Source organism: Dendrobates tinctorius, unplaced genomic scaffold (genome assembly GCF_039654945.1).
Source record: "Dendrobates tinctorius isolate UK_male_01 unplaced genomic scaffold, ASM3965494v1 ptg000126l, whole genome shotgun sequence".
NCBI lineage: Eukaryota > Metazoa > Chordata > Amphibia > Anura > Dendrobatidae > Dendrobates > Dendrobates tinctorius.
The window spans coordinates 28,221,269-28,233,965 of record NW_027361794.1 but is presented as its reverse complement, the minus strand read 5'-3'; the positions used below and the strand labels follow the sequence as shown (position 1 = coordinate 28,233,965).

General features: G+C 43.8%; 1 protein-coding gene across 1 annotated transcript in view; it reads left to right on the top strand.

Moving 5' to 3' along the window:
- The first annotated feature begins 665 nt into the window (after nt 1-665).
- The window catches only part of LOC141047210 (uncharacterized), a 49,542-nt gene continuing 37,510 nt past the window's right edge, over nt 666-12,697 (top strand). The window contains exons 1-4 of the mRNA XM_073542161.1: nt 666-722; nt 807-936; nt 1,571-1,738; nt 4,736-4,764. Coding sequence (XP_073398262.1) covers nt 666-722; nt 807-936; nt 1,571-1,738; nt 4,736-4,764 — 384 coding nt within the window. The remainder of the gene's footprint in view (nt 723-806; nt 937-1,570; nt 1,739-4,735; nt 4,765-12,697) is intronic.

Below are 12,697 nucleotides of genomic sequence, written 5' to 3'. Positions count from 1 at the left end.
ATTTGAGTCACAAACAGCAGAGAGCCATTGATGAAATTAAAAAAACAACTAAAATAACAATTGAAAAAGCAGATAAAGGTGGTCTGATCGTGATCATGGATACCGCCCAATACAGGGATCAAATGAATGCTTTATTAAGTGACAGTTCTACATACAGAAAATTGCCTCATGATCCCACAAAGGATTTTCATAGAAAGGTGTTTAAACTCGAAAGCACAGGTAGATTTTTTGAAAGTTGATTTCCCTATTATTCCTACAATATATGGGTTACCTAAAGTGCATAAAAGTGCATCACCACCCCCTATGCGCCCCATTGTATCGGGCGTTGGGTCTCTCACTGAACACCTCAGCCAGTGGGCAGATTCTTATTACAACCACTGGTTACACGAGTTCCGGTGTTCTTGAAAGACTCAAAAGACGTACTACATCAATTTTCAAATGTGGTTTGGAACAGTGAATTTCAGTGGATTGGCTGCGATGTCACTGCCCTTTACACCTCTATCCCTCAAGACATTGCAATTAGAGCACTAGAATTTCACTTGTACAAACACAGTAATTATACTAATGAATTATGTAATTATATTGTGCAGGTCATTCATTTTCTGATGCTTCATAATTATTTCTTCTTTGATGGGGACTTTTTTCTGCAATGCAGAGGAGTATCAATGGGCGGCAAACACTCGCCATCGGTGGCTAATCTTGTCATGTCGCATTGGGAGGAGGTAATTCTATATTCTGACAACAATCCGTTTTTGTCCAGCATTTTCTGGTATGGCAGATACATCGATGATACACTCCTTATTTAGAGTGGTGATGTGTCTGCTATATCAGAATTAGTGGAGTATTTTAATTCTAATGATTTCAATCTAAAATTTACATTTGTGACTGACCCACATGTGATTTCATTCTTGGACCGCACACTGAAGGGTGTTGCAGGTGCTGTTATCAGCACTGCTACATTCTGTAAACCACTTTCTGGTAATAGTATACTACATGCTTCTAGTAGCCACCCCAGGCATACTATTAGATCTATACCAGTGGGGGAGCTTACTAGAATTACCAGAAATTGTAATGATGACAATATCTTGAAAAAGGAAATGAATTCATGTTGTGACAAGTTGGGAAAAAGAGGTTAGACTAATTGGTGTCTTGATAGAGCAAAGAAAATTGTGCACAAAAAGAAAAGACATGATATGTTGTTACCTAGGGCACATAATAATGATAAAAATCAAGATACAATTGTTTGCTCTGTTCAGTACAGTTCTCAGTTCAATACCATTAAGACACTTATTCTAAAACATTGACCCGTTCTATTTGAAGATGACGTTTTATCTAATATTTTGCCCAAAGGTTGTCAAGTGGTTGCAAAAAAAGCCAACACTTTATCGGATATGTTGTCTCGGACATGGTTGCATTGCTGCGGTTTTTATCGTTGTGGCACATCTAAATGCAGAACATGTGCACAGTCCGACATTGTCCACTCTTTTTTGATAGCACCAATTGCAATGAACATAAAATAAAACAATATATTAATTGTAATAGTAAGAACGTAATATATTTGTCTGTTCAGAGTGTAATCTGAGATATGTGGGCTGCACACCTCACACGCTCAAGACTCGCATATCTGAGCACATAACCGATATTTCATCTCCTTCTAGTGATAATCGATCTATTTCATCTGCGTCCAGACATTTCATTAATGAACATCAAAGAAGTGCTGAATCTTTTCGTGTTATGGGTATCGAGAAAATAATGCCACATACAAGAGGTGGAAATTTAAAGAAACGTCTTCTAACACGAGAAGCATACTGGATTTTTCTTATCTGAACACGTTTTCCCAATGGATGGAATGCCAGAAGAGAAATGATGTTCCATTATTGATGGTATTAATGTAATTGTAATCTATATGCATATGTTTTTTTCATTTTTTCTCTTTTTTTATATAAATGCCTGCCTTTTCTTTTTATATGGATTTCATAATTCCTTCCGTTTTTTATGTATATATAATTATTTGTGTACTATAGTTATTTTGTTTCCTTTTTTTTCTTTTCACATCATGTGTTTTAAATTTGACTTTATTGGGTGAAATGAGTATAAATTGTAGTAACACCCAGGGGAAGTAGCTTTGAGAAACAACAAGCTTTTGTTCGAAACGCGTAACCCAACATCTGTTACTCATGTGAACGAATTTCTTCTTTTTTGTTCTGGACTTATTTTTAAACAATAAATTGGACTTTTTTGTGAAGCTGGACCCTTTCTCATCTTTTTTCTGTGCATTTATTCCCTGTTGTGACCGTGGCCCATTTACTGACTACTCTTGTGTCTTCTGATTCTGTCCTTCTGGTTCTGACCCAGCTACCTGACTATGCCTCTTGCTATCTAACACCACAGAATAGCAGGTAACACCATGGTCCAAGCCTAGGGGTCCCAATGTAAGTCCAGATCCATGTAATGGTGTTAGATGAGCAAGTCAATCCTTGGCAGAGGCATATCTAGGCTTTCTGGCACCCGGGACAAGAATTTGGTTTGGCTCCCCCCCACACACATTAACTCCCATCCCCACTCATTAACCCCCCACACACATTAACCCCCTTCCCAACTCATTAACCCCCCACACATTAACCCCCATCTCCACTCATTAACCCCCATCCCTTCATTAACCCCCCCACACATTAACCCCCATCCCCACTCATTAACCCCCCACACATTAACCCCCATCCCCACTCATTAACCCCCCACACATTAACCCCCATCCCCTCATTAACCCCCATTCTCACTCATTAACCCCCCATCCCCACTCATTAACCCCCCCACACTAACACCCCCCCATCTTCGGTGTCTTCAGCTCCACAGTGGAGCACTTACCACCAGCGTTCGCTCTGGACGCCAGGGAGTGACGTCAGCAGTGTGATCACATGACCTGATCACACTGCTGACTTCGCTATGGCCCGGCGGTCAGAGCTTCAATTGTACTGGCGTCTATATAGACGCCAGTGCAATTGTTCCCTGGGAGCTGGCATGCGCACCTTCTCTGCGCCAGCTGTCAGCTTGACAGCTGATACAGAGAACCACCGACTCTCAGGCCGGGGGGGCGGCAGAACGCAGCCGCCATGGAGGACACTGCGGACCGCTGCATTAGGCGGCCCAACTGCGCCCCCTGCCAGCGGCGCCCGGGGCAACTGCCCCGGCTGCCCCCCCCAGATACGCCCCTGATCCTTGGGATATGGACAGCAGAGAAGATAGTGCCTTCTGGTGGACATCTTTTGAGCTGCCAGTTGACCACGAACAGTGCTCCGAATACATTGTGTCTGCAAACTATTCCAGCTAGATCTGCATTCAAATAGCTAAATGGCGCTCCTTCCCTTCTGAACACTGCCATGTGCCCAGACAGTAGTGTACAACCGTATGTAGGGTATAGTGCGAAGCTGGAAAATAATTTGTAAGATCCATTTGGTTTCTATTATCCTTTGTGAATAATTTATCACCACATAAAGTGACACACGTCAGATATTAATAATGGGGCCTGATTAGGAACTACTGAAACAATCAAACTCCACAGTCTCCATCAGTAATAAATGAGCAGCTAGTGGCGAAACCTCTCTGGTGTAATTAACGTATGGGTTTCGGAGACTTCACAATCTAAACTATCGTAAGCTCCAATATTTTCTGTCAGATGAGTTTCAAGAAGAAATATTCGGCATTTAAAAAGAATTGTGTATAAGGCCGGTTTCACACGTCCTGATATTTCCGGTACCAGAGATGTCCATTGTGTGTAATACTGGTGGCACACGTGTGACAACCATGTGCAGCATCAGTACCACATGGATGGCCGACAGGGAAGAAGCGCTACAGTAAGCGCTGTTCCACGGTGGTGGGTGCTGAAGATGCTCTCATCATTCTCCTCTGCTCTGCTGGCGGGGAGAATGATGAGAGTTAGTCAGAATGATGACAGCAGGTGGGGGCTTTTGGGACTATTACTCCCATCAACCTACACCTGCTGCTAAAAACAGTGACAGCAGGAGCGGATGATGGGAGTATTCCTCACCCATCGCCTGCACTATAACTAAATAAATGAATGAAAAAAACGACGTGGGTTCCCTTGTATTTTCTATAACCAGTCTGGCAAAACTCACAACTGGGGGCTGCAACCCTCAGCTGTCAGCTTCAGCAAGGCTGGTTATCAAAAATAGAGGGGTCCCAAAACAGTTTTTTTTAATTATTTAAATAAATAATTAAAAAGCCGCGTGGGGTCCCCCCCATTTTTGACATCCAGCCTTGCTAAAGCTGACAACTGGGGGCTGGTATTCTCAGGCTTGTAAGGGTCCATGGATATTGACCCCTTGCCTAAAAATAGCAGCCCGCAGCTGCCCAGAAAAGGCACATCTATTAGATGCGCCAATTCTGGCGCTTTGCCCGGTTCTTCCCACTTGCCCTGTAGTGATGTCAATTGGGGTTCATATTTGTGGGGTTGATGTCACCCTTGTATTGTCAGGTGACATCAAGCCCATGGCTTAGTAATAGAGAGACATCTATAAGACACCTATCCATTACTAATCCTATAGTTATATGGTAAATAAAGACACAGCCAGAATAAAGTCTTTTATTAGAAATAAAACAAAACACAGGGCAAGTGGGAAGAGCATGGCAAAGCGTTGGAATTGGCGCTTCTAATAGGTGTGCCTTTTCTGGACAGCTGCGGGATAGTAATTGTTTAATCTGTATTTGTATCTTTCAGTTAATGAGATTCTCATGCTTCGGGGTGAGGTTGTGGGAGTGGTTGTGGGAGTGGCTGTGTGCGGGGACTTATGTTGTGCTCTGCGTACATATTCATCTGTATTGGCTTATGACACTGCTCTTTCAGTGACCTGCCCCCTATTTTACATAAAAAAATTACATCCAGAAAAATGTCACCGGTGATGGAGGGGCCTGCACAGTACCATCTATAAGTAAGAGATATATGCTACTGGATAGGCGCCGCCAGTGTCATTTGTAAATTTTTTTTCTAAGCCTCAAAATAGCCACAATATTATAGGCTGTTGTGAATTCGCTTTCTGGTCTCCCTCTGGTTATTACTGAAGGTAGTGGAGCTAGGCAGATCAACAGAGGGGCTGCGAGTTCTCTTTCTGGGCTCCCTCTGGTGGTTACTGGAGGTAATGGAGCTGATCTGATTGACAGAGGCTTGCCACCTGATATTGATGATGACGATTGGAGATCTGGGGTTTCAGATTGTGATTTAAGACAACCGACTCCTCTATCCCTGCTGGTGATTTGCTTCCTGTTCCTCCTGAGGTCTGATTTCTCCAGCTCTGTCCCTACATTTTCAGCTAAGTGGTTTATTTGCTATTCTGTTTGCATTTGATCTGGTTTTGTCTATCTCTTCTTGGTGCGGGTCAGCCAGCTCCGGCTGGGGCTGTGCTGAATCACCGCCCATATGTTACTGCTTGTGCCAGTTTGTTTTATCCCGTTAGATTGGTATATTCTGAAAGCAGAGCAAAAAGAGACCAGAGTGCTGATATAGTGGGGGGCGAAGTAGTGTGACTTCAGTGTTTTTTGCATCAGACGTGTTGGACTTTTTGCAGGGTTTTTTTGCATGATTGCAGACAGTGCCTTTCCTATCGTGTCCTGTCTGGTCAGTGTGGGTCCCCTCATTTGCTCAGTCTATTTTCCTGCCTGTGTTTGTGTTTTCATCTTCTCTCACCGACAATATATGTTTGGGGGCTATCTATTCCTTTGGGGTCTGCTCTGGGGCAGTTTAGATTTCCCCTTTCTTGCTTTAGGCTTAGTTAGCTCTACAGCTGTGCCGAGGCGTCTAGGATCATCGTTGGTACGCTCCACGGCTACTGCTAGTTGTGTGGATAGGATCAGGGGTCTGCAATCCGCTTAGGTACCAACCTCTCTGGTTTTCTGTGGCTTAGCCTGGACCTGCTCTCCTCCTCGGTGACCCATTCATAACAGAATCACCAGCCCAACTGTAGACTCTAGTGTACTCCAAAGAAGGAAGGAATTTCAAAAAAAAAAAAAAAAAGTGTCAGGATTTTTTTTAATATATTTTTTACTCTTTTTTCTGGGGCTGCAGGAGGAGATTGTCTGATCGCGTTGAGCAGCTCGCTGCTGAAGTGCGAGTAATTTCTGCCTATCTCGCTCATTCATCTGCTGTTGAACCAAAAATCCCTACTCCTGATGTTTTTTGGAGATCGGTCTAAATTTTTGAATTTTAAGAATAATTGTAAACTATTTTTTGCTTTGAAACCTAACTCATCGGGGAGCTCGGTGCAGCAGGTTAAAATTGTCATTTCCCTGCTGCGTGGTGATCCCCAGGATTGGGCCTTTTCTTTGAAACCGGAGATCTTATTCTGGCTAATGTGGACGCGCTTTTTCAAGCCTTGGGTGTTATGATTGAGTCACCGTAGGAGGCAAAAATAGAAATGCTAGCTAAGTCCAGAAAACCAGAGAAGTTGGCAGCTATCGGATTGCAGACCCCTGAACCTATCAACACAACTAGCAGTAGCCGTGGGGGGCTCCTACGATGCCCTAGGCCCCTCGATCACAGCCGGAGGACTACATAGCCTAAAGACAGAAAGGGAAATCTAAACTGCCCCAGAGCAGGCCCCAAAGCAAAAGGCAGCCCCCCACATATAATGACGGTGAAGCAAGAAGAAAGAACAAAACACAGACAGAAAGATAGACTGAGCAAAGATGGGGCCCAAGCTAGCTTAGATAGGAAAGGACAGGAAGGCTGCTGTCTGCAATCCGTGAAAAAACCTATGATAATAAGAGCCAACAAACTGACAGTAAAAAAGGCCCTGAAGACGCTAGGCTTCAAAAAAGGCTATGTCAGTACTCAGGACTATTCTGAAGACAGAGCAACAGGCAAAAGGAGATTCAGCTCACCCCAGCAGGGAATGGCAGAATCCAGAAAAGCAAGGAAAACAAAACACTAATGCAAAAAGGCAAAGCAGAAATCTCAGCTTTAGATGAGCAGGAATCAGACTGTTTTCCTAGAAGTCCACAGAGAAATCACCCGCAGGCCAGAAGGGCGTCGGCAGCCTTATATCCAGTCATTAACTCCACTCAGCCAGTCATCATCATCAGCTGTGTTTTTTCTGTGGAGACGCCTCTCATACTATTTCTGTCCACCCTAAACGAGAAAAGCGTTTTGCTCACGCATTTGCGGTGGGAAATGTACAGCCTAAGTTTCTTTTGGCGATTACCCTGATCTGCTCCTTGTCTACATTTTCTGCTAAGGCTTTTGTAGATTCAGGAGCAGCTTCGAATCTGATGGATTTGGACTTTGCTAAACATTGTGGTTTTCCCATGATACCCCTGCGGACTCCTATCCCTTTGAGGGGTATTGATGCTACTCCTTTGGCGGGGAATAAACCCCAGTTTTGGACCCAGGTGATATTGCGGGTCGCCCCGGACCACCAAGAAAATTGTAAATTTTTGGTGCTGCACAATTTGCATGATACTATTGTTCTGGGTTTTCCTTGGTTGCAAACTCATAATCCTGTTTTAGATTGGAAATCTGTGTCTGTGGTGAGTTGGGGTTGTCAATGTGTTCTTAGGGACACTCCTGTTTTCTCCACCTCTCTCCAGTCTCATGATATTCCTGACTATTTGGCAGATTTTTCTGATGTATTTAGTGAGAGTAAGTCTGCGTCTTTGCCTCCTCATAGGAGTTATGACTGTGCAATTGAGTTAATGCCCAGGTGTAAATTTCCCAAGGGTCGGCTTTTCAATTTATCGGTACCAGAACATGATGCTATGCGATCTTATATCAAGGAGTAGTTGGAGAAGGGTCATATTAGACCATCCTCTTCACCTTTAGATGCTGGGTTTTTTTTTTGTGGCCAAGAAAGATGGTTCATTAAGGCCATGTATTGACTATCGTTCCCTTAACAAAATCACTGTTAAATATCAGTACCCTAGATGTACGGTACATTCTGGTATCAAATCAGTACCCGTTACCCCTGATTCCTGATTTATTTTCCAGAGTTAAAAGTGTCTGTTACCAAGCTTGACCTCAGGGGGGCGTATAATCTTATTCACATCAAGCACGGGGATGAATGAAAGATGGCGTTTAATACTCCGGAGGGACATTTTGAGTACCTGGTGATGCCTTTTGGGCTCACTAATGCCCCTTCTGTCTTTCAATCTTTTATGAACGATATTTTCCGGGACTTTGTGGATAAGTTTTTGATCATTTATCTTGATGATATTTTGATCTTTTCCAGTGATTGGGATTCTCAAAATCCGTAAGACAGTGTGGAACATATCCGGACTGTGTTCCGGATTTTGAGGGAAAATTCTCTGTATGTTAAGGGATCGAAGTGTCTTTTTGGTGTACAGAGGATTTCATTTTTGGGATTCATTTTGTCCCTGTCTGCTATTGAAATGGATCCGGCCAAGATACAGGCCATTTATGATTGGGTTCAGCCCACTTCTTTGAAGGCTCTCCAGAAGTTTTTGGGTTTTGCTAATTTCTACCGTAAATTTATAAGTAATTTTTCTGGTATTGTTAAACCACTGACTGATTTGACCAAAAAGGGCGCTGATGTGGTGAATTGGTCTCCAGAGGCACTCGGCATTTCAGGAGCTTAAGCGGAGATTCACTTCTGCTCCGGTTCTACGGCAACCTGATGTCTCACTCCCATTTCAGGTGGAGGTAGATGCTTCTGAGATTGGTGCAGGAGCCGTTTTGTCCCAAAAAGATCTGGTGACTTCTAAGGTGCCTTCTTTTCTCAAAAATTCTCCCCATCTGAACGCAACTATGATGTGGGGAATCGGAAATTGTTGGCCATGAAATGGGCATTTGAAGAGTGGAGACATTGGTTGGAGGGAGCTAGACATCAAGTTGTGGTCTTCACCGACCACAAGAATTTGATTTATCTTGAATCAGCCAAACGCTTGAATCCTAGACAGGCTAGGTGGGCCTTGTTTTTCACGCGTTTTAATTTTGTGGTCTCTTTTCTTCCGGGCACTAAGAATGTTAAGGCGGACGCCCTTTCCAGGAGTTTCTTTGCGGATTCTCTTGATGTGACCGAACCTACTACCATTCTAAATGAGGGTGTAATTCTTTCCGCTATTTCACCTGATTTGAGATGTGCCCTGGAGGAATTTCAGGAGGACAAACCTGAACGTTGCCCTAAGGGAAAATTGTATGTCCCTGACCAGTGGAGGAAAAGAGTAATGTCTGAAATTCATTGCTCCGTGTTGGCTGGTCATCCAGGTATTTTTGGTACCAGAGATTTGGTGAGTTGGTCTTTTTGGAGGCCTGCCTTATCTCATGATGTCAGGAATTTTGTGCAGTCCTTTGGGACTTGTTCTCGGTCCAAGCCCTGTTCTCGTTCTAGTGGGTTGTTGATGTCCTTGCCGGTGCCCAGGAGGCCATGGACCCATATTTCAATGGATTTTATTTCTGATCTTCCTGTCTCTCAGAGAATGACTGTTATCTGGGTGATTTGTGATAGATTTTCTAAGATGGTCCATCTTGTACCACTACCAAAGTTGCCATCTTCTTCTGAGTTGGTGCCCTTGTTTTTACAACAGGTGGTTCAGTTGCACGGGATTCCTGAGAACATTGTGTCAGACAGAGGAATCCAGTTTGTTTCCAGATTTTGGAGAGCTTTTTGTTCCAAACTGGGAATTCAGTTATCTTTCTCATCTGCATTTCATCCTAAGACCAATGGGCAGACTGAGAGAACAAACCAGACTTTGGAGTCCTATTTGAGATGTTTCATATCTGCTGATCAGGATGACTAGGTCTCATTTTTGCCCTTGGCCAAATTCGCGCTAAACAATAGAGCTGGTTCTGCCAATTTGATGTCGCCCTTTTTCTGTAACTTTGGGTTTTATCCTCGATTTTATTCAGGGCAATTGGAATCTTCGGCCTGCCCAAGTGTGGACACTGTGGTAGAGAGAATGCAGCAGATTTGGGACCAAGTGGTGGATAAGTTGTCCCACTCTCAGGAAAGAGCCCAACGGTTTTCCAACCGGCATAGGACCATTGGTCCCCGGTTTAATATGGGTGATCTGGTTTGTTTGTCTTCAAAGAATATTCCCATGAAGGTTGCGCCTCCAAAATTCAAGCCAAGATTCATTGGACCTTATAAGATTTTGGAGATCCTTAATCCCATTTCTTTCCAATTGGCTCTTCCAGTTACGTTTAAGATCCATAACGTGTTTCATAAATCTTTGTTGAAGAGGTTTGTGGAGCCAGTAGTTCCTATGGCGGTGCCTCCTGACTCTGTATTGGTTAAAGGCAATTTGGAGTATGAGGTAGAGAAAATATTGGATTCTCGTTTGGCTAGACGGAGACTCCAGTACTTGGTCAAATGGAAGGGCTATGGCCAGGAGGATAATTCTTGGGTCTCTGCTTCTGACATTCATGCCGAAAGATTGGTTCGTGCTTTTCACCGGGCCCATCCTGATGGGCCTGGTGGCGTAGATGAGTGTTCGGTGACCCCTCCTCAAGGGGGGGTACTGTTGTGAATTTGCTTTCTGGCCTCCCTCTGGATATTACTGAAGGTAGTGGAGCTGGTCAGATCAACAGAGGGGTTGCGAGTTCTCTTTCTGGGCTCCCTCTGGAGCTGACTTGATCTGATTGACAGAGGCTTGCCACCTGATAATGATGATGACGATTGAAGATCTGGGGTTTCAGATTGGGATTTAAGACAGCTGACTCCCTCTATCCCTGCTGCTGATTTGCTTCCTGTTCCTCCTGAGGTCTGATTTCTCCAGCTCTGTCCCTGCATTTTCAGCTAAGTGGCTTATTTGCTATTCTGTTTGCATTTGATCTGGTTTTGTCTATCTCTTCTTGGTGCGGGTCAGCCAGCTCCGGCTGGGGCTGTGCTGAATCACCGCCCATATGTTACTGCTTGTGCCAGTTTGTTTTATCCCATTAGATTGGTCTCTTTTTGCTCTGCTTTCAGAATATACCAGAGTGCTGATATAGTGGGGGGCGAAGTTGTGTGACTTCAGTATTTTTTGCATCAGACGTTTTGCAGGGTTTTTTGCATGATTGCAGACAGTGTCTTTCCTTTCCTGTCCTGTCTAGTTAGTGTGGGTCCAATCGTTTGCTCAGTCTATTTTTCCTACCTGCGTTTGTGTTTTCATCTTGTCTCACCAACAATATATGTTTGGTGGCTATCTATTCCTTTGGGGTCTGCTCTGGGGCAGTTTAGATTTCCCCTTTCTTGCTTTAGGCTTATTTAGCTCTCCGGCTATGCCGAGGCATCTAGGATCATCGTAGCTACGCTCCACGGCTACTGCTAGTTGTGGGGATAGGATCAGGGGTCTGCAATCTGCTTAGTGACCACCCTCTCTGGTTTTCTGTGGCTTAGCCTGGACCTGCTCTCCTCCTCGGTGACCCATTCATAACAATAGGCATTATCAACAATAATATCAACACTATTATTGTATCAGGTACAAAGTGCTGCAGTGCAAAAGTAAAGAAGGATAAAGTGCATGGGTTTGTATCACCGAGATAAACAGTGTGCTGCCAGGGTCCCATGGACCTGATACTTATTACAGGTCCATTGTAGTTATATGCCCCCATGATGTGTTTGCACTATTAGCACTTTATCACACAGCGATTTTGGCACTGGTTTCTGTATAGCACCTTTGGCACTAAAGCACTTTGGTTATAACACTCTTCACATTTGCACAATGCAGCACTTTCCGTTTTTGTGATTTCATAAATATATAAATTTTTTGATATTTGATTCACTATATTAACAATGATAGGGGCAGTTTATATAATGTGCTTTTATACTGACAGTGTGTATTAGGATTTTTCTATTCTACCTTTTCAGTTAGCCATTAAAAGGTATGCTCTGGGGCTATGCTCTGGGGCTGAGGTATGCTACTGAGGACTCTCAATCCTGAATATTTTTCTATCTACTGGCTAACACGGTACAAATATATACATCTTTCCTGTATCTATTCTATTGTGAATATTGTGGCTTTATTTACTGTAATACATTTTTCAGATATTTTCCAAACATGCTCCAGTTTGATTCAGCTGCATTCAGTTTTTATTTATTATAATTCAATAACAATTTTTTTAATATTATCATTATGTTTTTCCTGTAGTTTATCACAATCCTCCTTGAAATTACCGTATTTTTGGACCATAAAATGCATCTAGGTTTTAGAGGAAGAAATTAGGAAAAAAAATTGAAGCAAAAATTTGGTCAATTCTGTACTTAATATCCCCTATCCTGGTATATATGGTCCCCTCAGCCTCATCCTGATACACATGGCCCCCTCATCCCTATCCTGGCATGCATGGCCACCTCATCCCTATCCTTGCATGCATAACCACCTCATCCCTATCCTGGTATGCTTGGATCCCTCATCCCTACCCTGGTATGCATTCCGCCTCATCCCTATCCTGGTACGCAGGGCCCCCCCCATTTCATCCTAGTATGCATGCCGCCTCATCCCTATCCTGGTATGCAGGGCCCCCATCTCGACCTAGTATTCATGGTCCCATCCCTATCCTGGTATGCAGGGATCCATCTCATCCTGGTATGCAGGGCACCATCTCGTCCTGGTATGCAGGGCCCCATTCTTGTAAGTGGCCCCCACCACCATTCCTATCCTGGTATGCAGGGCCCCATCCCTATCCTAGTATGCAGGGTCCCATCCCGTCCTGGTATGCAGGGCCCCATCCTTATAAGTGGCCCCCACCCCA